Source organism: Eptatretus burgeri, chromosome 4 (assembly GCF_056783735.1).
Source record: "Eptatretus burgeri isolate ZD-2024b chromosome 4, Ebu_testis_v1, whole genome shotgun sequence".
Taxonomy (NCBI): domain Eukaryota; kingdom Metazoa; phylum Chordata; class Myxini; order Myxiniformes; family Myxinidae; genus Eptatretus; species Eptatretus burgeri.
The window spans coordinates 38,823,355-38,849,946 of NC_140964.1; the positions used below are offsets into that span (position 1 = coordinate 38,823,355).

Sequence of the window (26,592 nt, forward strand, 5' to 3'; positions counted from 1 at the left end):
TATCCAGGCGATGCATGATGTCATTGCCGGGCACCGAACTCGGAAGCTGAAATTTGGGGACAAAAGTGAAGCTGTGCTTTGAAAAAATGCTATTTTTTTTTTTTTTTTTTTACATTTTTTGATCAATTCATGAATTGATGAATTACTTATTTATTATCGATTTATTAATTATTTATTTTCTTTCTCATTTGGGCAATATGTCGGGCACCTTGTGAGCTGGGAAGCTGATATTTGGACACGACGGTAAACGAGTGATTTGGTTATAAAGGGTATTTTTTGATTTACTGATTATTCATTTTACAATTAATCACTTGATTAATCTTCATAAAGTTACAGATTTGGATGAAACAGTGGTGGTGTAGGTATGCTATAAGCCAAGTAAGAAATTATTTTATTCTTTATTATTTATTTATTTTAACTATGCAATTGATCAATCAATTATTGTACAGCACTCCCTCCCAATTCCGTCTCCATGTCACGCATTGGAGGATTTGTTATTAATTTGGCATGGGGGGTGGTGTTCTTTGAACGTACCTCGACTTGTTAGATCATCTCTTTGCTTGGCGGAGGGGTAACTCAATAATTTAGGTTTTGCTGGACATTGTGATGTCCAATTGGTGACAGGATGGTGCAAAGGTGGTGCACATGCCTTTGAACCGTCTAGTTTTGAGTCGATTCGTAGCCGACTATAAACTGTCGGATTGGTACTGCACAGGTAGGGTATTGCATCACAAAGGGCTACATCCCTTGAATGCATATTCAACTGGGTGTCCTGCTGGCTCACATAAATTTGTGGACATCAAGAGATTCTTTGGTATTTTTGACAGAGTAGGTGAATTATTGTCTACACCCTGAATAAATTACAAATTCCAGCCACCTTTTTTGGACCGTCAAGCCTGGCCGGCCAGGTCATGGAAGACTTTGGCCAGAAATATGAAAGACTACAAATTCCAGCCTTGGCCAAACCCACAAGAAGGTGCGAATAATTGGGCCCAAAGCAGTGGCAGATGGGATGGTGGAGAGGAGTGAGCGAGGGAGAGGAGTGAGCGAGGGAGAGGAGTGAGTGAGAGAGGGAGAGGAGAGAGGGAGAGGAGTGAGCGAGGGAGAGGAGTGAGCGAGGGAGAGGAGTGAGCGAGGGAGAGGAGTGAGAGAGGGAGAGGAGTGAGAGAGGGAGAGGAGGGAGAGGAGTGAGAGAGGGAGAGGAGGGAGAGGAGTGAGAGAGGGAGGGGAGAGGAGTGAGAGAGGGAGGGGAGAGGAGTGAGGGAGTGAGAGAGGGAGGGCAGAGGAGTGAGGGAGTGAGAGAGGGAGGGGAGAGGAGTGAGGGAGTGAGAGAGGGAGGGGACAGGAGTGAGGGAGTGAGAGAGGGAGGGGAGAGGAGTGTGGGAGTGAGAGAGGGAGGGGAGAGGAGGGAGGGAGGGAGGGGAGAGGAGTGAGAGAGGGAGGGGAGAGGAGTGAGAGAGGGAGGGGAGAGGAGTGAGAGAGGGAGGGGAGAGGAGTGAGAGATGGAGATTGAGAGAGGCAGTGGACGCCACTCCTCTGCCTGGGGTCGATTTTTGAACCCTCGAGTAGTCGTAGTCGGTTGTTGTTGTAGTCCAATTGCTGGTGTTTTCCATCATAGTTCATCGTTAATTAATTTTGAATGTAAAACTTGAAATTTTTTTTTATGGCATATGATCAAAATGGTGGTCTGTTTTGTCGACAGCCTAATTAATGATGAACATCTTTTGTGCTGTAACTTTCACTCTGCTGTGCCGTGTTACTGCGCTGTTGCAATCCTCTATGTCTGACATTACATCCACATTACATAGCTAGGTTTTGGCTGTCACTTGCATGCAAATGATAGTGCATGCTTGTTTGTTACGAAGCATATTTAGAATTCGAATGCAAATGAGGAAATCGTGGAAAGACATCACAGAGCAGAAAGTCGCTTTGACATATGGGCCGGCCTCCTGTGCTACTTCTGGGGCAATAATACATTGTTTGAAATCGTGTTTTGGCAAACATCTGTCTGTCTGTCCAACAGGTTTTCAAGGTTTCCTATTAGACAGGGCTCAAAATTTCCTTGCTAAATATTTTTTGCAGACAAAAATTTAGGATCCTGGAAGAACGAGGTGGCGGATGGTATAAAGGGCAACACACTGACAGTGGGACCACAATTCAACAAAATGATGGAATGAACAAATGCAGACAGACAGAGACAGAGAGAGACAGAGAGACACAGATATATGGAGGATACACCATAACCTGTTAACAAGTGGGATTTGGAAGGAGGGGTGTGGTGGTGGATGGTGGAGGTGTGGAAAATATTGGGTGTGGATAGGGAATGACATAAGATAATGGTGCACTGCTTGCTTGAATCTCTGGAATGGAGAGTAAGATTGAATCATCTCCAAAGGCACTTCCATAAATGGATTAAAAGAAGAACAAAAGAGTGGAGGTGTGGAATTTTATATATTCACTCAGAAAGAGGAGGAGGGGTGGTGTTGGTGGTGCAAAGGGTTACTGAATGAATGTGTGCATCCTCGAGGAGCCGAGGATGAGAGAGAGACAGAGAGACAGATTTCATAAGCTGCAGACATAGCCTGTCAAGTAATTATCACATCAAAGTCACACTATTGCAGCTAATGTCTTCCAGATACGGAGGAAAATGAAATGGAGTTCGTTATTCGAAGCAAAATGCTGTAGACGACGATTTGCACAGTTTGTTGTCACTTATGAAAACCGTCGATGGCAGGAATCTGTGTTTAGATTGTGTAAATGATTTGTCCCTTTGATGTGATGTCAAAATTTGTCTTATCGTGATCTAGAGTGGTGCAGCATTTGGGAGTACACCATTTTGTTTAACTCCAGATTTTGGAAGACACATTCCTGTGATGTGTTATGATACGTTTGTTGACTTTGTCTGCCTACAGTCGAGACTCTCGGTGTTTTGTCTCTTCTCATCTTCTCCATGCTGATCAGCTGAATCTGGTAACAGAGGCGAGTTAAAAATTATAAACGTGCGTTGGAGTGACATCACCATTTGGTGATTTAAGTATGAACACTGTGGACTGCGGATCGAGTCACATTGTGTCTGGTGAACGCGGCTTTCTTTGTATATAGTGTCGAGGTTCATGGAGGAGCGAGAAGGCAGAACAAATCGGGACATCACAGAATGAATAGAGGAGAAGAAAGAGGGGGGAGGGGGAGTTGGGGAGGGGAGGGCACACGTCCGCAGGATTGAGGGCCAAAATATGGCGAGAAATATAAGGGGAAGACACGGGAGGGGGGAAGTGGGGTGAACAAGATGGATACAGCCGCAAACTCTCAATCACAAAAGTGGAAATAAAAACTGGAAACTCGGAAGGAGGTGGGTTTGGGGAGGGTTAATAATGGGTAGAAAAGATCATGGTTGTGGATGAGAGCGGATGACCAGAGATGGTGGTGAACGCAACCATAATCGTGTTTCCCTGGGTACTCACAAGCATGTTTAATCAGACATGCCCCGAGATTGTGCAGACCAGTCTGCGAGTGACGATGTGATCCTGAAGTGCAGCGTTGACGAGGTGTGGATGGGTGGTGTGATCTGTAATTATGAAGTTGGTGCGTTCCTGTTGGGCCACATGGGCGACTCGAGGTGTGATTATCTCATCCCAGTATCTGACACCTGTCATAGCACCACACCAAATTGTCGTGATCAGTTCCTCATCAAACATCAAACTGAATGCCAAAATGAGTAAATTGCTCCCCACCTCACCTCCAGGCATCAGCATGTCCATAATTTATATCTAACGCCAGCATTCATGGCGTTATTTAGTTTCCGCACATGAGATAACCTGTGTTTATCACCGGACATGTATCAGTGTGTGTGCCGTCTCGCGGATGGACGTTAAATCATCCATCTCATCTGCCGGAATCTCTCTCACTCCTCTGCCTCTCTCACTTTTCTGCCTCTCTTACTCCTCTCCCTCTCTCACTCCTCTCCCTCTCTCACTCCTCTCCCTCTCTCACTCCTCTCCCTCTCTCACTCCTCTCCCTCGCTCACTCCTCTGCCTCTCTCACTTTTCTGCCTCTCTTACTCCTCTCCCTCTCTCACTCCTCTCCCTCGCTCAACTCCTGTCCCTCGCTCAACTCCTGTCCCTCGCTCAACTCCTGTCCCTCGCTCAACTCCTGTCCCTCGCTCAACTCCTGTCCCTCGCTCACTCCTCTGCCTCTCACTCCTCTCCCTCTCTCACTCCTCTCCCTCTCACTCCTCTCACTCCTCTCCCTCCGCTCACTCCTCTCCCTCTCTCACTCCTCTCCCTCGCTCACTCCTCTCCCTCGCTCACTCCTCTGCCTCGCTCAACTCCTGTCCCTCGCTCAACTCCTGTCCCTCGCTCAACTCCTGTCCCTCGCTCAACTCCTGTCCCTCGCTCACTCCTCTGCCTCTCACTCCTCTCCCTCTCTCACTCCTCACTCCTCTCCCTCCGCTCACTCCTCTCCCTCTCTCACTCCTCTCCCTCGCTCACTCCTCTGCCTCTCTCACTCCTCTGCCTCACTCACCCCTCTGCCTCTCTCACCCCTCTGCCTCTCTCACCCCTCTGCCTCTCTCACCCCTCTGCCTCTCTCACCCCTCTGCCTCTCTCACCCCTCTGCCTCTCTCACCCCTCTGCCTCTCTCACTCCTCTCCCTCGCTCACTCCTCTGCCTCGCTCACTCCTCTGCCTGTCTCACCCCCATCCCACCCCTCCCTCTCTCTCTCTCCAACCCCTCCCCTCCCCCTATCCTCTTCCCTACCTCTCTCTCCAATCCTCCATCTCTCCCTCCATTCCCCCTGTCTCTTGAGGGGAATGTAGCGTATGTGAATCAGATTCGGAGTGAGCCGACCGGAGGGGTGCAAACTGCATGTACGAGCATGCATGCATTCAGGCCGACCTTTGCCAGGTAGATAGCATGGGTATTAAATGCTCCTGCCCCAGATCTCTAAAGTATCCACATGTGTCTGTGCACATGTGTGTGTTATTCGTTATCTCTATATGTGGGTTTCAGAAGGTGGAATGGAGTCCTCCTGGGTCTCGAAGTATCCACCGTCATGTGAGTGTTGTTCATAAAGCATATAACGTATTCTCTTTGATAACTCCCCTACCTCCACCCTCCCCCTCTTTATCCCATTCTTGCTCTACCCCCTCCCAATACAGTGCAGCACCCTCCTCTCTCTCGCTCTCCCCTCCCCCCTCTCTCTCTCACTTTGTCTCTCTGGACGATGGTTGTGTCTGGATGGTAGTCATCTCCATACGTGTCTTAAAGTGGTTATGTCTGGGCAGCGTTTGTCTCCAGACGTGTTCGGGCGGTGTTTACGTCTGGACAGGAAATTGTCTCCGAACGTGTCCGCACGGTTTATAACCGGGTGGTGTTTGTCTCCGAACGTGTCCGCACGGTTTATAACCGGGTGGTGTTTGCTCCGAACGTGTCCGCACGGTTTATAATCAGGTGGTGTTTGTCTCCAAACGTGTCCGCACGGTTTATGACCGGGTGGTGTTTGTCTCCAGACGGGAGTTTGTCTCTGGGTGGTATTTACAGCGTGACTGGTAGAAAATGGATTTGAGACATTATTTTGTTTCCATCTTCACTGTTATGTGATGCAGAATCATTTTTATGAGACGGTATGAATCATAATTAACACTCCACCACACGTCTGCCTTCTCTTCCTCTCACACTGTCTTCCTTACCCCTCCTCGCAACCCTCTCTTTTTCTTCCCCCTCTCGGTACTCCCATCAGCGAAGCGACGGGTGGTATTTGCTTGTATAACAATAAAAACTACCCTTCCATGCTCCCGGATACACACTCGCACATGCAATCACAGAAGAACCAGGCAAAGATGTTTAACAAGCTCAAATGTCCCCGAGAGAAATACTGGGAGAGTAGAACAGGGCAGACCCATACCAGGCAGAATTCTCAGCACAGAAAAACGAGAATCTCAGCTAAATGGGCTTCTGTAGGGAAAATAATGAGTCAGGCTCGAATGGATGTCCTCAGCAAAAGGGAGAGAACAACGCTCCTCAAGTCCTCAATTAGTCCCCACCTCCTCCACACCCTCACTCGTTCTCTTGTTCCTCATGTGACAGAGTGTGGCCACTGAAGCAGCTGATTCACCTCAGTTGCCTGATCAGGACATGGACAATGGGTCCAGCCAATTGCAGTGCTTCTCATCAGCATGCCGTGTTGTTGTCGCAGTTGGAGAGTCCTCTCAGAGGCCCCGCCATAGGTGATGACAATGATGGCACCGGCAGTGAGGTCATGTCCTCGGCTTGAGTTGACGCCAGAGGGAGAGGAGAGAAGAGAGTGAATGTTGTGCTGCGTGGAAGGCGACCTTTTATTAATTGCCTTCCCTCATCGGTTCAAAATGAAATGACAGGTCTTAACCTAACACGAAGTCCTTGCTCCAGGTAAAAATGATCCATCCTCCGTGAGCACATGGTCCATGCAAAGAGCATGGTCCACACAGGGTTTATTTATTTATTTGGTTTATCAGTTTATTGTATGCAACATAAACCAAATCAAAATGCAATATTTACTGAGCTACAAACACGCACTCCCTTCTGGAGTAGCCTGGGGGCTTAGGGGGTAGGGGGAGGTGGCGCAAATATATTTTGTGCTGTGGCTGGCTAATATTCCCCTCTGTCCGCAGCAGGGGTCAGTGAACCATTTGCACTGTGCTACGTGTACATGCGAAAATCGTAAATTGTCTTCCTCCACTCTCCTCCGACAAGGGATGGGGGAAAGATTTTTTTTGTGCCCATGACCTGAACCTGGGCACTACCAACACATATGCAAAAGTTGGTGGAAATCAGCCCAGCTGTGTTTTTTTTACCCTCGCCGAAGGAGAGGGTATCGCATTTGGGTCCATTTGTTTGGTTTGTTCATCTGTTTGTTTGTCTGCACAGAACCTTCGTGTTTTTCTCCATAACCGCTTGTCGGATTGAGACAAAATTTTCACCATTGTTGCGACTACTCATGAAGAATGTTTTTAATGATAATTATGATGTCATAGGTCACGTGGTGTGGCAGCCTTATTGGAAAAATGGAAAAACTTTTGACCTCTGTATCTCTGAAACTGCATCAAGGAAAGTATTGAAACTTGGCACATAGCAAGTACTCCTCATGGGGGAATGTGATTTTTTTTTTTATGACATCATATGTGCCCTCATTATGATGTCATAATTGCATATGTAGAACGCTATATCCGATCAGTATGAAATTTTTTGAGGGTCATCTGGGGATAAAATGATCCAGAGAAAAAAAAAAAAGTCATAACATCATCGGTAGCATGATTCGGCAGCCATATTGTAAAAAAAAAAAAAAAAAAACCTTCAAAAATCTTCTCTGAAGTGGCTGAACAGATCGAGTCGAAACTTTACACGTATGACCGCCTGTACATGAGGAAGAACAGGTTCACGCATATGATGTCATTGGTCACATGCTTTGGCAGCTATATTGGATTTACCCGAAAACCTATAAAAGTCTTCTTCTCCAGAACGGCTGAACAAATCGAGGGAAAACTTCACACAAGTGTTTCCATGTGTGTTGAGGAATAATTGATGGGTCATGTGGTTTGGCAGCCATATTGGATTTAATAAAATATTAAATAATGTTTTCTCTGGAACCACTTAATCGATGTGAAACTTCACATTTATGATGTTGTAGTAATGGGAAATACATGTTTTAAATTTCAACTTGATCAGAGTAGCAGCTGAAATTCAAATCCTATCCAGGTTCCTCCTGATGACTTCATTTTTGCTTTTTTGCTTGTTTGGGTTCCTTCTGATGACTCCAACGCAGGACTGAACCTATTTCGTCTTCCATTTTATTCAAATTAAATTTATTTTAATCCCACTGTAAATTCAGTTGAATAATAATAAAAAACGTCATGGGTCAGTGTCAGGTGTCCAATAAAAGCGGGACGTCCTGGTACCCGGTCATCACTGCCAGCAGTTATAAAGTGGCAGTTCGAATTATGTCTCTTATTCATTACGTAACAGCAGTACACAAACTCCACACGAAGTACACCACACAAAACGAGTCCTGGTGAGGGCCTGTAATCTCTCATTGCTCTTTTTCTTGTTATTTATTTATATTTCTTTCCTATGATTTCCAGATGTATACATGAATACAAGTTCCTTATTAGTTCCCTCCCAGTATTACCGGAGGGGACTACAGATTTGCTCTCCGCCTGTCCATCTGTCTCCCCCACCTGTGGTTTTTCTGACATTTTTCCCATACCCCTTAATATGTATTCAAATGGAACTTAGTACATGGCTTTATTTTGATAAGTTACAGAAGATGTTTGAGTTTTCGGGTGTTTCAACAATTTTTCAGTTTTGCGCTTTTTGAACTTAGAAAATTCATAGTTTCCTCTTCTTCGTTTTCGTTCGGTGTCGGCTCGAGCTTGCATTAAATGCAAAGAAATTTTTTTTATCTCCTGAACATTAATTGGGACCGGTAGGGGACATGAATTGCAAAGAAATTCTCGCTCTTCTTTCATATAGTAGGATGTCGATGCTTCATTAAAGCACAAACAATTTCAAAGTCGAATTGCAATCGGTTTCCAATGCCTGGTTTAACCGAACGTTGTACTCGCAGTTTGGAATTTAGTTGTTTTTGCCAGAAGGAGCCGATTCATCGTTTAAACAATTCAGCAAATACGATCACACTTTAACATATCATAGGAAGTCTTTTGTGATTATTTATAAACTTCCTGACTTTTAAAACTGCTTCCATGGTTTTGTTGACTAAAGTTTGTGCAGCAATTTTGCATTTTGAAGGTGCATTTTCATGTAAATGTTTCTTCGTGTAGGTTATTGTCAGCATGACGATTCCAAAGCTGGATGCAGATGAATCCATGAACACGTACAAGATAATGATGAGAGCACAGGTAGGCGCCCTACGTTGTTTTTTTTTTGTTTCTTTCTTTCTTCGGTTAAATGTCTTTCTTGTACTATTTTTTATCAAATAATAAATATTGCAATCTTTTATGTTTTTGCTCTGAAAAATAACGCTTGTATCTGATCTGTCTCATTTGGATTGGTTTGTTCAAACATAAAAAAGGTTTATCTACTATCACAATAGTTACTCGTCGGAGTTCCACTGGGTCTTGAAATTTATTTTGATGTCTGTTGATAGTTGAACTAGGTGTCCCGTCGGCTGGCATTAGTTGGGATATGTTAAAGATCCCATGATATCCTTTGTGAAGATAACGAGCTCTCTCTGTAAACCTGAACAAATTACAGTTTTGCACATTTGATTGAGTGTCCGGCATCGGAGTGCAACCTGTCCAGCATTGTAATCCTTGCCAAGAAACCGCTTCAGTAGAACCGATGCTCTGTTTAGAGCATGGTTCCTTGCTCAAACAATGTTTTCCTTCCTTGTTCAAACATTGACAAACCTTCTTGTTCTTCTTATTGTTCTTCTTCTTGTTCTTCTTCTTCTTGTTCTTCTTGTTCTTGTTTTTCTTATTTTTGTTTTTAATCCTTGTACTCTGACCCGGATCCGGATCTTCACCAACATCTAATCAGTTCGTCCTTGTCACACACCAAACCTGCCCACCAAATTTCATCCGGATCCATCTAATTTGAGATATCCTGCGCACAGACAGACAAACAAACTGACAGAGTGGGGTGAAAACATAACCTCCTTCACCTTCGGTGGCAGAGGTAAAGATCCCAAGCCAGTAACCCGAACCACTAAGCCAACACCAAACTTACAAAACTCCATTACGAATGTGTACTGCTTTAAAAAAAAAAATCTTTTTTGCGAGATCTTACAAGCTGGTAGAGCAGAGCAGCAGTTTGGATCAAGAATGCAAAATGCAAAGGGTGGCAGGCAACCTTCAGTTTTGGTAATGCAAATACAGTACAAGCATTTTCTTTACCATAGGATTATTTTTTGATGTGAAAATCGAAGATTTTTTTCAAGAATATTGGTTGGTCACGTGTGTTGTTCTGTGTGCCTGTTTGTCCGTTACTTGGCGAAATAATTTGGCCAAGTACGTTTGTTCTTCTTCTTGATCTTCACTGTTTGTCAAACGATTTTTTGTCCACAGTTTTCAAGCAATCGTTCCGAATTTCTTTGTATATGTCGATGACTGGCCAAGGACAGCAACGCCCATTTTTGTTTCGGATTCAAATTCAGATATGAGAACTTTTTTATGTGATTCTTCACCAATCAGAGATGGGGCCGAAAACAATGTACGAGTTGGTTAGGTGACAAGAACAAGCCGATTCGATTTTGGTTCAGAGCTAGCCTATAGAGTGGGATACAAAACATACATTTTTCAGCCTGTCGGAAGTATACGCTCTACCGAGTGCTGTTCTACTTTGTTCTGTTTTGCCAAGTGTCACTCTTGGTGTGATTTCTAGTTTCTTGGCAAAAATTTTTTTTCCCAAGTATGTTCATCTGTTCCACTTCTGTTTGTCTGCTTGTTTTGTTTGTATGTTTGTCGACTTGCACAGCCCAAACCACTCAGCTGATCATTCTGAAACCATCGCAGATTGTAGGCACAACCCCTGTGATGGTCAAGCGACAGTCTTGTGAGGTCAGCAACAGCCAAATTTATAAAATTGTCAATTTCCATCCTATTGACTTGAAATTTGAGCGGGATTTGCATATCAGGTCACTGCATTCAACCACCAATTATTTTTGAGGTCAAAGGTCAACATAGGCTGAATTTATAAAATTAAGTGGTAGGGTAAAAAAACTATATATGATGAGGATGAGTTTGTACATGCATATGTCTTTGTGTGTACATGTGTATATATATATATATATATATATATATATATATATATATATATATATATATATATATATATATATATATATATATATTGCTCTCTGAGTGATTTTTCATTTATCTGTTTATGTGCCTGTTGGTCACTATTTTGAACCGATCTTCACAAAATGTCACCAAGTGGTGCAGTTGGTGATAAGCAAGAAGCCTATTTATTTTTCGGTCAAAAGGTCAACCTAGGCTGGTGGTCGGCAACCTGTGGCTCTTTAAGGACTGAACTGTGGCTCCAAAGCCTGATCGATAAAATCCCCTTTTTCTCCTGATAAATTAGTTTTCAGAAAAATCTTTGTGAATGTCGTGAAAGGATAAAATAATACTTGAACTTTGGCAGAGTGATAAACTGGAAAATACATCCGATTACCGGCGAATTCTGAGCAAGACTTGCACATTGTGCTCCGTGCACAGCCTGCCCTCCATTATGTGGTTATTTTCACCATCTTGTCACAATATTATTACTTCAACCTGTTTCACAGCCTTAGTTTACCATTCGAACGCCCCTTCTAAAAAGTTAGCGACACCCTGATCCTCACTGGGCAGGTAAGCGAAAATCCAGTCATGAACAACTTGTATCGAAATAACAAACGAGATGTTGTTTTCATAACTCCCCCTTCAATAGAAGTTACACGTGCGTGTGACGTCACCACATTTGCTGTCCGCTATCTTGGAGTACACACAAACAAAACAAAACAAAACTACACGTGCACTGCATCATTGTATTTATATTTGTTGAAATAGCAGTTAAAATGGTGAATTTTTACCTTCGCATTCTGCGAAAGGTTATGTTTTGGTCAGCGTGTATTTATTTATTTATTTATTTATTTATTTATTTGTAATCTTGTGATTCGTATAACTCAAAAAGTATTAAACCGAATTGCATGAAATTTGGTGGGATGATTGGTTATTAGCCAGGAAGCATTCAATTAAATTTTGGGATCGTTCGAGTCAAAGGTCAAGGTCAAGGTCACAAAAAGGTCAAAATCGTCTTTTTACGATAACACGGTCAATTTCTATTCAATTTGCATGCAACTAACGCCAAAATGTTCAGAATTCAACGCCTCATCTTGTGATATGCAATATGACACAATGACGCCCATACTCTTGTTACCAGTTAGGGGTCAAAGGTCAGGGGGGTCACGACCTTGAAAAATATGCGGTTTTTGTCATAACGCGGTCAATTCTTGTCCGCTTTACATGAACCCAGCACCAAAATGTTCAGAATTTAATGCCCAATCTTGTGACACAATGACGTCATAACACATGTCACCGGTTGGGGTAAAATGTCGGGGGGGGGGTCACGCCCTTGAAAAATATGCGGTTTTCGGCATAACTCAGTCAATTCTTATTCGATTTGCATGAAACCAGCATCAAACGAGATTACCTTCTCTTGTTGAAACGTTGTATTCACCAAGCTTGCGAGTGAAGACTCGCCAAAACGACGTGAGTCGATTGTTGTTTAGTCCGTAGCCCCCGAAAGTCGGGGGGGGTCATGACATTATAGATATGTGGTTTGTGTCATAAGACCATTCATATGAAACCAGTTCCCCACACTCATACCAAGAACAAAAAAGTAGTGGTGGCGAAGGTATGCGCTCTATGAGTGCCTGTTCTAGTTACTCATTGTTTTGTTGTAGCAATTGTACTAATAAGAATGATTGGTTGTCATATCATATACTGCTTCTGGCACAACAATCCAAGGATTTTGATTTGGAAACTTGACTTGCGAGTTAAGAGGGATTCAGAATGAGATTCTCATGTCCAAGAAACTGTGTGTGTGTGTGTGTGTGTGTGTGTGTGTGTGTGTGTGTGTGTGTGTGTGTGTGTGTGTGTGTGTGTGTGTGTGTGTGTGTGTGTGTGTGTGTGTGTGTGTGTGTGTGTGTGTGTGTGTGTGTGTGTGTGTGTGTGTGTTGGTGGTGTTCCATATCTGAACTCTATTGATGAATACTGATACTGCATCAGTGTTTTAATCTTTTAATTACTTTCAGGAAACAGAAGTTTGCAATATTCATCAGTTTTGGTTCTTCTTGTTTTTCTTGTACTGTGAAATGGCTTCTAAGAAGAGGAAAATTGAAGAGGAAAACAATTTCAAAATGAATGGACTGAACCCTTCACGTTCATATGAAGTTTGGCTGGGCTCCCTTTATGTCTCATTTGCCATGAGAAATTCACCAACAACAACAAATCCAATCTTGAGGCATTTTCTAAAAAAGAAAAACACACAACGTTTGCTGAATAGTATCCAGATGGAGATGCCAGAAAGAGAGCCGTGGAGGAGCTGAAGCACAAAGCAGACCAAAATAAGAATACATTCACTAAATGGATGAAATCACCGAGTAGCACAACGACTAGACCGGCAGCCCAGAGGGTTTTGATCATACGAACGAGGTACCAATATCTGAGTACAGGGGGTTTTAGGGAGTAACCTGATATGTGGATTTCTGCCGGGCACCACCCGCTGCGTGTGGCCCCTGGGGACCTTCAAAGTGGCCCTTAAAATGGGCTCGATCAAACATTGGAGGTACCAGTTAAAACCAGGTTTAAACTAGAACGGGTACTCAGTAGAGCGCATACCTTCACCAATGCTACATTTTGCGCCCCCCCCCCCAGAAACCGTTGATTGTGAGGGTATTTAATCCCATACCACATCTGCCATCTCATATGTGTTATGATGGCTTAAAAACATTAAATTTCCTGCTGTTTGACACTGATTCACGTACATTGTACAATTTCTGTATGAACTCCCTGATCTTTTTGGGTGTCGGTGTCAAGTCATTCTGATGACAACTGGTCACATTATAAGAAATCAAATATTACACATCACAGGATAGGGAATTGAATTCTAAACATTTTGAATCTACTTACATGCAAATTGTATAAGAATTGACCGTGTTATGACTAAAACCGCACATTTTGCAATGTTGTGACTCCCCCTAACCTTTGACTCCCAACCGCTAATAAGGGTTATTACGTCATTGTGTCATGTCACATATCACAAGATGGGGCATTGAATTCTGAACATTTTGGCATTAGTTGCATGCAAATTGGATACAAATTGACCGCGCTATGGTAAATAGACAATTTTGACCTTTTCATGACCTTGACCTTTGACCCGATCGTTCCAAAATCTAATCAAATGGTCCTCGGATAATAACCAATCATCTCACCAAATTTGCTGCGGTTCAGTTCAATACTTTTGGAGTTATGCGAATAACAAACAAACACACGTATTCACAAATAAATAAATAAATAAATAAATAAATGCACAGCGATCAAAACATAACCTTCGCAACAAAGTTTGCGAAGGTAATGAACGAGTACATCCCCCAGAGTGTAGAATGGCCCATGCAAGAAACTTTGTCCGCTGCATAAGGGTCGGCAGAAGCCCCTTAAGTTGGCCCTTTCGAAGAATTTGAGCGAGATCAAACATTGGAGGTACCAGATAAAACCGTTTAAATGAACGAGGACATGACCCATGCAAGAAACTTTGTCTGCTGCGTTGACACGACCAGAAACCCCTAAAGTTGGCCCTTTCGAAGAACTTGAGCTAGATCAAACATTGGCGGTACCACTTAAAACCAGGTCGAAATGAACAAGTACACTCCACCGAGTATAGAATGCCCCTTGCCAGACAAATTGTCTACTGTGTTGGCCCTACCAGACACCCCAAATGTTGGCCTTTCGGGAGACTATGTGGAGGTCAAACGTAAAGGCCCTGAACCGTATTCTATGTTGGTAAAAATAATGACAAACCCCTACCTTTTTTATTGTATTCTTTATTGTAATAAAAATCCACATGCAAAAGGTTAACCTTTATGTTTGCTAGGGAGCCAGACTAGTTCCACAAAAGCCTCGTAGCATGGTGGGTTAGTCGGTTGACCCACAATCCAGAGGTCCGAGTTCAAATCCCAGCGGTGTCAATCGGGGTTTTTCGCTTTGTAACGCGAAAATAAGCGGAGGTGTGTCCTTGGGCAAGGGACTTTACTTCACACTGCCTCTCCCCACCCAGGGACAGTGAAAGTATCTCGATGTAATGAATGCTCAGCACCAGCGCTGAAATCGGCAGCAGGGCTGTATGCTCCGTTGAGGGACTGAGATGGTATTTGGAATGAACAGGTCCTGCCAGGGGTAATGATGATGATGTAAAGCGCGCGGAGACGTATGTGTAGTGCGCTATATAAGAAATCACATTATTATTATTAGTATTATTACAAAAGGATTTCCTATGGTGGATCTACTTTAAGACAAAGTTAGAAGACTGGGTGAAAAGACAAGAAATTGGAACTGCTGCATCTTTCAGCGAAGCTCAAAAGGTACAGAACCAGGAATGAGAAGTGGGCACTACCTAGCAATATGTTCTCGTACCTACATGGCTTGAAGACAAATCAACGGACTCATACCAGGACAGGAGACATCTGGTTAAGGTACAATTAGACCATGGTTAGATTTCACATTCCTACTCTGCATCTTTAACTTGAGGCAAGGTTTTAAAACCCAACTCAAGGCTAAATAAGCTCTTTCATTTGAGCCAAAGTTCACGGACAATACCACCATGACCAATACCACCATGAAACACAGGATGCTCATATCTCTGTTTCACTCTCTGATTCGTCACTTCAAGATAGTTTGGAACTTGAATAATCAGCGTCGTCAAACTCGGTGGCAAGATCTGCCTGGTCACTCTCAGGATCCTTGGAACTCTCATTCTCCACTTCCTCTTCCTCCAAAAAATAATTTGGCACAGCAGGTCCTGAGAACCAGTCAGGAGCATAGCATCCATTCTTGTCTTTCCAACCGTAGTTCAGAGGATCCAAACCTTGTCCTGGATGTGCCGAGTCAGCATTGCCCCACACGATGCTAATGAAGTGCGCCCGTCGAGTCTTGTGGTTGAGTGTTCGCGCAAGGTGGAAGAAGTGCGCAGTCAACCTTCTTGACATTGGCCATGGGGTTTACCTGAAAATAAAAGACAGACTATAAAAGATATGTTTTCATTAAAGTCACCTCATTAAAGTCAGCTGTGACTATTTGTGGAAAGTGTTAACTGGTAGGCCTACTTTATCGATTTAAGGCCTTTTTTGTATCTAGTCAATCTATTGACAAAAAGGTTAACAAACATGGCTCCATTTATACCTGATTCCTTTTTCCAGTCATCCCACGCAGTTTTGCATATCTGGCCTCATTGACATCCTTCACGTCACCCTTCATGCCATACAAGGAGCAAACAAACTCTTCTGCTTTCCACTGGTTTGGTTCCTCTTCAGAAGCCAAACTGCTGAAGAACTGGATGAATGTTCCTTCTGTGTCTTTCTCAAGAACTTCACGTGGCTTCACTTTACCCTTTCTGTAGAATGCTGTGGTGAAGTCGCAACCGGTAAATGCGTGAAAACCTGGCGTGGCTGCTGCGAGTCCCTTCTGCTTCACCCCCAAGACAGTGGCAATGCTGCTGACATCAATATGTCGACGGTCATTCCCCGACCCACAGTCCATGATAATCCGATTGTATGATGTATGACTTGTCAGGTGCCTTCCTATCATTCCAAGCAGAATCACCATAACATCGACATCGGATGCTCTGATCACAGCATTTCCAGTGGCATTGGAGACATGGAATGCAAGGAGGGTGTCGGCCTCCTCGTGACTGCCCTGGAGATGGGCTGGATGTTCAACGTTCATCTTGGAATCGAGTTCACTGAAGCTGAGACGAGCACAGTTACCTCCATGGGACACAATCGGCGTCTTCTTCCCTAGGATTTGCCCGTCGTGACTTTCTTGCCATTCTTTGAGAATAAACGTTGCTGACTGATCCTTGAAGATCCCATTTTGTAACAACTTCTGGCAGCTCTGCTTGGGTGCTTGTTGGGGACCAGTAATGATGAATGGACGATCGTCGGCTCCACGTAATTTTCTCACTCTCTTTCAGGGACATGGGGCGATAAGTGTCAAACAATATGTGAACCTCGTTCCCACGATTGGCGCAAACATAGGCCAGGAGGTTCCTGGCCAGGTTTCCATATGATGTGATGTTCCCAATGGCAGATAGGAAGGAGTGGATCAAGAGTCCACCGTCGATCAAGGTCACATCGATGGGCGGCAGTGGTCTTTCCGTGAACCCATCCTGTAGTGCCTCCAGCTTCCTCAGCAGCTTGCCCTTGTCTGTCTTGAGCCCTGATCCATCTTAGTGTGTGATAGACAGCACCTACTCTGTAATTGGGAAAGTCATGACACATCCAAGATTGAAGGTTGTCCTCTCCGAAATGATTACCAATATGCGAATGAAAACATCTCGAAGACTCTCAGCTGCCGGTTTTCTCTTCGCAGAGGGACGCTTCTTCTTCGAGTTTTCGTGCGCAAAATTTGACACCTTTCTTCTTTGGATGGGCTTCATGAATCTTTCCTCATCCGTTGCACACTCCTCTTGGAACTTCTCACGAAGTTTCCGACCGACAACAAGGCTCCCTGTCAAATACTCTTGAGTTTCCTAAGCTGCTGCTTTACCTGTAGCGATGTTCAAGAGGCAGGCCAGACGTTGATGCCGGTGATGAGAAGGGATCACATGATTCAGTGACGGCATTGAACAAGGCATCCCTCTGATGACTGTCTTTCTCAATTCTGCTGGCCCGTAGCTGTGTTGAAGGCTGCTCTTCCTGTTCCAGTCCTGTGATACTTCGGAGTTCCGTCACGGACATGCCCCGCTGCGTTGATGTTATACACCATCTTCTAATCGCATTTTCTGAGTCGTGAAAACCAACGATGCCTCTCATCAGTGATGCTGCGTCCCTATTGACCGTTTGTTCCAGTGACAAATCGATTGCTGATCTGGAATAGTGTTTGGCTGTACGTCGTATGGAGAAGGCTCCTGTCTGAAGTACCATTCGACTCTGTGGTGCTGCCTTCTCCAGCTGGTTCAGAAACAGCACACCCCAACGTGCATAGTTTGGTCGATTGAGACCAAATAATACGTCGATTATGGCCGGCAGTATCTTGATGTAGCCATCGACATCATTCGTTCGAACTGCACGCATCAGGTCCCTGTGGACCCTGCTGATCATGTCGACATACATGCACCAGTATTGAGCAGTTGGGCCAAGTTCTCCATTCATGACGTTGTTGAAAAATAGCTCATACTGCTCCGTGTGTTCTCTGAAAACTTGATGCGTCTCAAGAAACTGTTCCAGCGCACTGCAATCCTTGGGAGCTTCAGCAAGTAGTTCCTTCGCCGCATCTCGCCTTTCCTGGGTGAGAGTTTACAAGAAGCTGTCATAGAGTTTCCTCTCCATGACATGAGCCAGGATGCCATGGATTCTGGTACAGCGATTGTAGTATTTGCCTCATGGAACCCATGAGCAACCCTTCAGCCAGTATCTAATATTCTGTCAAGAGGTATTCGGCACCACTTTCATTTATGAATGTCCCTATAGCACCATAGAAAGCCAATTCCAAGTGGAAGTTTCCAAGCATGATCAGAAGCTGATCAAACAGAGGTGCATCCAGCGCCTGGATTGAGTAGGCTTTCAGAGCAACAGCCAGGTCGTAGGTAACTACACCGTATTCTTGATGGGTTTCAATGGCTACGTTCATGGTTTCATGGACAAGATCATTTCTGGTCGGAGATGCAGATATCGGATCCATGTACCAGATTTTCTGCTTTGGGAGGTCATCATGGACGAACTGCGAGTAGAATCCAGGAAAAAGCGTCAAAGGCTTGTCAACTTCTGACTGCAACAACCAGCAGAAATCAAGTAGACGTAGAGTTGCAACTTTCTCTGTTTCTTGACGTTCGTTTGATGCCGATAGGTCAAACCGGGTTTTGTTTAGCTGTTCGTAGTATGAGGCAACTTCACGTTCTTTCCCATCGAACTGTCGTCTGTTCCTCCCACTGTGGATACCAGTAACAGTAGGCCCGTCACCAACAGGTTCGTTCGTGCTGGTCTCATTTTGCATGTTCTGGTAGCAAATCCCCAACGGTGGCATGCAGGGTGTCTTTCCCATCGATGGTTTCCATGTTCGCGTCATAGTTATCCCATGCCAGCCCTGTGCCACGGTTGGGATTTAGTTCTACACCATCAGGTGCATCTCGTTCGTTCTCCTCAGCCGAAAATGCAAACTCTGTCTCTAACGCCTTGACCTCATCATAACTGAGGCAGTTTCCCAGCCGGTTCAGGATACGCAGGATCAGGTGTGAGCCGGTTAAAGTCCCCAGTCCTAACCCAAGCACTATGTGCTTCCAAGGCCGCACTGAACCCCTTGATACATTATAAACTGCATCTGATGACGTAGCCAATACCTTTCTCTGAACAGGTTCTCTGTCATCACCAGAAGGCTCACGAAGGCCACAAAGGAGTGTTCTGTAAAACAGCAACACTTCTTCTGGGAGATCAGGTGAACATGCCTTGAGTGTCTCTACAGATGTTGGAGTCGGTGTTTTCCACTTGGGCATCGCCTGTATTACAGCGCGAAGATGAAGTGCGTATCATGTGGAGGTGCTTCTCATCATCATCATCATCATCATCATCATCATCATCATCATCATCACGTAGGCTTGCTCTTGCATCATCATCAGACATACCAGAACTGTACATGAAATTTCCCTTCCGATGGTCGTAAACGGATGTGGCAATTTTCTCCCCGAATTTGTCTTTGATTTTGTTCATCGAAGTCTGTACCGCGTAACCTTCTATACCATCTACTGTCCCTCCTGCATTTAGATATTCTGCTTTATAGAGTTCGAGAATTGAAGTTGCAAGCATTGCCCGACGATTCCCAATCACCTCTGTCTCGATTAGTGCTGAAATAGTGTTGAATGTCTTGAAATGCAACTGCCTGTTTGAAACGTCTGCATTTTTTGGTACAGCCCCCTCAGCCTCCTTGAAATATTCACGACTGCATGACTTGTGGTACTGAGCTTCTTTCGCAATCATATCAATCCCACTTCTAACTAAAGCTTTGACCCGCTCATTGCTACTTCTTGGAGCTGCTGCAAATATGGCATCACACCCGTCTTTTGTAAGGCACTCTGCCAACGGCTCTACCTTCCGGTTTATGGTCTTCCGCAATACAGGACAGAAGATGCATGAGCCCCTCAACAAACCCTTCGTATTAGATGGCGGCAGCGAGCTTCTGCGTCATGTCTCGGGCTTTTTAGAGGGAGGTTCGCTTTCGGAAGTTGATGACGGTCTTTTCACAGCAGTGTAATTTTTGTGACATTTAGTATGGTACACTGCATTACCCTTCTCTTGCTGCAGATTAACTTCTGTTGTAATATCTCTGTATTGATCAGACTTAAATGAAAGTCTGCATTCAGCTGCTCTCTTGAATGAAGCCCACGTTCTGTCATTGAATACTTTCAGTAGGTCACCGTGGCTTTTTGACTTGCAAATGATACAGACCTGATGAGATGCTTCACGACTAACATGGTTGCCATCATGCCCGGGGTCAGCCTGTCTTTTACCTAAGACAGAATGAAAACATAAGGCCTGAGCAGAGCAAACATTTCTGATGTGAAGGATGTACGTGTAGGCTACAATATTTCAATGCCTTATAGGTCTATTACAACTACGCCTGGATTAGTGGGATCGACTAATTCATACAAGTGAACCAACTTAGTGGCGTGCATCTTGGGACATACCGGGAGTGGTACAACATCGAAATTATCATGATCCATTCTTGTCAGATCTGCACATGCCCTCTGAAAGAAATATAAACTATTAAAAAAAACATCAAGTATCTCGTACGTTCCAGTAAGAGATAACAGTGGATGACCTGAATCTCATAGTACGCAGGCATAGCGCCAGCCATGGGACGATAGTCCGTTTCTAGTTCTGACTCACAGGAGACAGCTTGCATTAGCAATGCAAATGGTCGATTCTGACGTTTGAAACGCATTCTGACAGGGTGATGAATTGATCGAGGTGTAGGATTGGTCTGTTTCTACCCAACAGTTTGTACGGCGTCCACACCACACCTAACCACACCTCACCCCACCCTACCCCCACACACACCCCCATAGTGTTCATATGTGTGGATGTTAAAAGCGAATGACGTGAATGTACGGTGTCTACACCACACACCACCCCCACACACACCCCTACGCCCCCCCCCCACTGGATGAAGAACAATGGATGAAGAAAAATACTCACTCAGATGACCTGTACTCATGCAACTGTTGCTGTCAGCTGCCCGTGTGTGAGTGACCCAAAAAGCGAAAGTCGTTTCGTGTCCCGGCTGCTCGACGTGGACGCTCCCGCTAGCCTCACACAGGTAGATAAGCATATGCGCGCTCCATGCATGCATATGCCTGGTACGTGACTCGAGGCTACTGGGGAGGGGGGGGGTTAGGGCATGAGTTAAGAAGCTGCGGCCGTCCGATGCGCCAAAACAAGAAAAAAATGCAAAATACTTTGGAATTTTGGGAGCCTCATTCATTATTGGGGAGAGGGGTGGAAGGGCCATTCTATACCCGGTGAAATAATTTTTCATTTAAACCTTGTGTTTGATCTAGCTCAAATTCTTCGAAAGGGTCAAATTCAGGGGCTTCTGTTGGCCCTGATGCAGCGGACAAAGTTTCTTGCATGGGTCATTCTACACTCTGGGTTATGTCCTAGTTCATTTAAACTAGGTTTTATCTGGTACCTCCAATGTTTGATCTAGCCCATTTTAAGGGTCCCCAGGGGCCACACGCAGTGGGTGGTGCCTGCCAGAAATCCATATCTGCATATGTCAGGTTACTCCCTAAAACCCCCTGTACTCACATATTGGTACCTCGTTCGTATGATCAAAACTCTCTGGGCTGACGGTCTAGACCGCTAGTTAAGTGGAAACTCAAGAGATTGTGAAACGAGGAAAGCCATTCACAGATGGTGAATATATAAAATAGTGCTTTATCAAAGTTTCAGAGCAGCTGTACAGTGATTTCAAAAAAATTAGAGACATGCCATTGTCTGCAAAGACTGAGGGACAGAACAGTAAAAATGGCAACAGACATTACTAGTCAGCAGATTAAGGACATTAATTCAGCTCCGGGCTTCTCTATTGCTTATGACGAGTCGTGTGATGTCGATAACATTGCGCAGGTTGCTCTTCTCAGCAGATACGTGAATCCAATGTCAAGGACCCCAAGAGGAGCTGATTGAATTGCTGCCCCTCACAGGCCAAACAAGGGGAGAAGATATTTTGTCAACTATTGTTGACTGCCAAAAGACGAAAGAAATAAGAGCCGGACATATCATCTCCGTTACTACTGATGGAGCACCAAATATGAAAGGGGCACACAAGGGGTTTGTTACTCTGTTGCAAAAAAAACCCCTGTATCGTAATTTGCTATCGTTCCACTGCATCATTCATCAAGAAGCACTCTGTGCAAAAACGTTTCCACCACAATCACAGACGTGATGACCCTGGTTATACAAATCGTCATCAAAATAATGGTAAAAGGGTTGAACCACCAGCAGTTCTGTTAACTTCTGGAAGAGGTCAATGGTCAATATTCAGACGACCTTCTGCTCAACAAGGTACGGTGGCTTTCCAGGGGAGAAGTGCTTGTGCGTTTTGCAGCCTGTCTGAAAGAAGTGAACGTGTTTATGCAGAACTTACAGATCCTCAGTGGCTGCAGAGATTTGGTGGGCATCACCTCACTTTTAAATGGCCTTACCAGAAAGCTGCAAGGAAAGGGAAACACAGCTCACTTGCTTTTAGAAGAGGTGCCACCATTTGAGCGAAAACTAGCATTGTTTGTGAGAGACATGGAGATGGGTTTGCTGGCTCATTTCCCATCACTGAAACAATTCAAAGAGGAGACAAACTATTAACTTGACACCGAGAACCTAAAAAATGTGATACTGAAAATGCAAGAAGCCTTCGCAGGGCAATTTCAGAAATTCAGAAAGGAAAAGGCAACTTTATCATTTGCTGAAAAGTTGAGTGCAGAAGTGTCTGCTTCAAGGGGTTTCAACACATTTACAGGAGTAAACCGAACATAACTAGAACTTGAACTGGCCGATTTTCAGGACAAGGACATGTAGAGTTGTAAATTCAGAGGCTTAGTGACCAAATTAAAAAAATCTAGAAAGGCACAGATCTACCCTGGCACTTCAAGACAGATGAACTGAAATGCATGATCTTAAAAAAACAAGACAAGATTGTGTTTGAAGTTTGGAATTCTTTACCACAAACCTACAGTAACATGAAGAGATATGCATTTGGCATTCTGTCCATCTACGGGTTGACTTACCTGTGCGAGCAAGTGTTTTCAAATACGAATTTCATTAAAATCACACTGAGATACTAATTGAATGAGGTGAGTTTAAAGTCCGGCTGGAAAATGAAAACGACAGCACACTGTCCAAACATCAAACGACTCTCCAAAGAAACTCTACAGGAGAAATCACATGAAACTGGAAGGGCACTCAGTAGACTGCATACATCCGCCACACAATGCCTGATCCAGTCGAACATATCGGGCCCAATACATTTTCGAATTGTCATACATGTATATAGTTTTTGGCCCCATCTCTCAATGGTGAAGAATCACTTGAAAAATTGAAAAATGCTGTTATCTGGATATGGATTTGGATCTTCACCAAAACTGAATCGATTTGTCCTTGTCACATACCCAACGTGTGTCCACCAAGTTTCTGCGGAATCCGTCCACAACTTTTTAAGATATCATGCTACATCTCGTTTTTGGCCCTGTCTCTCAATGGTGAAGAATCACTTTTTAAAATTCTCGTCGCCGGATCCGGTTCTTCACCAAAATCTAATCAGTTCGTCATTTTCACACACCCAACCTCGCCACCAACTTTCATCTGAATCGGTCCACAACTTTTTGATATATCCTGCACACAAACAGCCAAACAAACAAACAAGCCGGTAGGCGGACATGGGTAGTCGACTACCCAATAGAACCTGAAGCGATGGGCCCGTTCGATGGGGGAATGACCTGAGGATCAAGCACGAAAAAATTCATGATTCTGGCTTCAAGGGTTAATGCTGCAGATTGTTTTTTCGTTAAAATACCCCCACATTTAGAGGTTTTTCGGCCATTGCTAGGCAACGGAGGGGTCCATAGCGACGGTTCTTTCTCACACATAACTAGGACATACCATAAACCTACCATACCAGTTTCATGTATATCTGACTCATAGTCTCTGAGATATAACGAACTTCGTTTTTTTATTGTTTTCGACCAGGGTTCATTCAAAGTCTATCTTCTCCGACAGTTTTCATAGGATCCGGCTGGAAATTTTTGACAATATGGCTGAATGTACTGCCCACAGTCGCTCGTGACCCGATTTTTGATTTTCGAAAAAATAATTTTTTTATGATTTTTCAAAAATTTCAAAGTCCCGTTGCTAGGCAATGGTGGTGTCCAAAGCAACGGTTTTCATTTGCACACAACTAGGTCATGGTATGAACCTACCCACCAAGTTTCATCAATCGCCATTGTATTAACGGAGCACTGGACCAAGCAGACATACATTCAAGCACAGACAGACAGACAAACATATTGACGGAAATACTGATAAGGGTAGAAAAAAAAATCTCAAAAAAATTTTTTTTTTGACTACATCGACTACCCAACAGACAAACAAACAAACACGCACACGGGTGAAAACATAACCTCCTTCCACCTTAGGTGGCGGAGGTAAATATGGGTAAGCTGACTTGATGTACTGAAGAAAATGTAATGGCCCCTTTCATTGATACCAACTCTATAAACATGTATTGCATTACAAATCAATGTTTGTGTTTTTGTCCTATTATTCAATTATTTAAATAGGGGTTACATGTATTGCGGGCTCTTTAGATATTGCGTTTTTGACCAAGTTTGAAAAAATGGCTCTTCTTGTTATGGTTTGCTGACCAGTGACCACTGGCGTCCTCGGCCAAAGGTCAACAACTTAGGTCGATTTCTAAAATCCTCACTTTCATCCAATTGACTTGAAATTTGAAGAGGATTTGCACATCAGGTCACCAAATTCAACCACCAACTATTTTCGAGATCAACATCGGCCAACTTTCTAAAATTGTCAATTTTCATCTGATTGACTTGAAATTTGAAGAGGAGTTGCACATTTGGTCATTGAATTCAACCACCAATTATTTTCAGTCAAATTTGTTTTACGGATCTCACAAGACATCTTGTTTTATTTTATTTTATTTTATTATTATTACGATTATAATTTCGTATTGTTAATGTTATTTTGTTGTTTTTTTTTTTGTTTTTTTTTATCATTTCATTACAAGTCAAAAACATCATCATCCGTTTCTTTGGTCAAAATCTCACTGGGTTCCACCAAAATTTGCAATCGAAGTCGAATCATTGTGCATGCTCGATAAAGTTATTCTTACGTTCCTCGGAGTGATTAGCGAACATAATTGTCACAAATTATTTGATGTCCACATTATCCTGAAGTGCAGAGACTTTTGTACCGGTTTGCTAACGTTGTTTTCTTCATTTCACTCGGATGCAATTACATTTTCTGCTAAGGAACTTAATTGCTGATATAAAACTTTAAACTCAACTAAAAATTGCAGTTTTCCACTCATTTGGACCTGATTTCTCTAATTTAATGATTGAAAAGCAAAGTTATATTTCCCATTAGATTTGTTTATAAACTTTCCCGTCTCTCAAAATGGCCACTCTCATCGTATTATTGTTTTAATATTAATAGAAAAGAACCCGGTCATATACAGTAGGTGGGTTAATTCTTCTAGGATTATGTACTTGGTAATTCCCCGAGAATTGGAAATATTTTAGTCCGACGTATGGGCTGGCAGGATAGCCTCGAGGGACACACACTCACCTCAAAGCTTTCTAGCCTGGGTATGAATCTTGGCCCAGCTATAAACTGTCTTCCTTGTGTTTCACAGGCAGGTTGATTAGTCATTGGGTTTCCCGTCTCCTGAATGGACGTTAAACTGGGCATCCCGTCTGCTGGCATTAGTTAACAATAAACCGTTCCTTTCACGCTGTGAAGTGCATCGGGCTCCCGAGGCAGTTCCTTTTGGCTAAGCAGAGCAGTACCGGATGGATCACCACTCTGACGCAGGATACTCAAATTGCTTAATATCCCAGTAAGCTGGTTCTCATTTTTCCGATCTCGGAAGGATGACGGGCTGAGTCAACCCAGTTGGTGTTGTTTCAACGGCACAACAGGAGCTCAAACTCAGGACCCTAAGATGTTAAGCCAGCCACCTTAACTCTTAAGCCAACACCATGCTGGCATTAATTGGTGGATGTTAAAGATCCCACGTCATTCTTTGTGAAGAGTCGGCAAGCTATCGCTGTCACCCTGAACAAAAATTAAAATTCCTGCCATAACTACTGCTGGGATGGCAATGGCAAACCACCCAAAATAACTCTTGCCAACAAACTGCTTTAGCCGCACTGATGTTCTGTAACATAGGATGGTAAATCGCAATGAGAAGAGTATGACTTGTAATGCCTTCTCCCACGAGGTGGCATTATACGACACAGTACAACACCATTACAAAGAGACAATTGGGGTCCTCCTCCGACCCCCACCCAGAACCCACGGGACTCTTAATTGTTTTTTAACCATCCGAAACCTTCCTGTGCACTGCGTAAGTACAACCACCATTTTCCAACTCATTCCATCCAGTCGTTCAGGAGTGCATAGAAGTCAACCAAACAACACGCGCAAACAAGAAAGGTGTCGTTCATTGCTCGATACTTACAAAATACAAATAAACAATAGTTTCCATGGAAACAGCAACTTGGCCATTTCAAAAATTTGACCTATCAAGTGTTTTACATGATTGAATGTTACACATAA

At 43.8% G+C, this 26,592-nt stretch overlaps 1 protein-coding gene and 1 pseudogene across 2 annotated transcripts in view; one reads left to right on the top strand and one right to left on the bottom strand.

Annotated features, from left to right (window-relative positions):
* Window positions 1–26,592, top strand: part of LOC147027842 (uncharacterized) — a 219,053-nt gene that overhangs the window by 35,914 nt on the left and 156,547 nt on the right. For both annotated transcript variants that reach the window (XM_085877510.1, XM_085877511.1), the window contains one exon: window positions 8,813–8,890. In XM_085877510.1, coding sequence (XP_085733636.1) covers window positions 8,813–8,890 — 78 coding nt within the window. The remainder of the gene's footprint in view (window positions 1–8,812; window positions 8,891–26,592) is intronic.
* Window positions 18,729–20,680, bottom strand: LOC147027843 (uncharacterized; annotated as a pseudogene).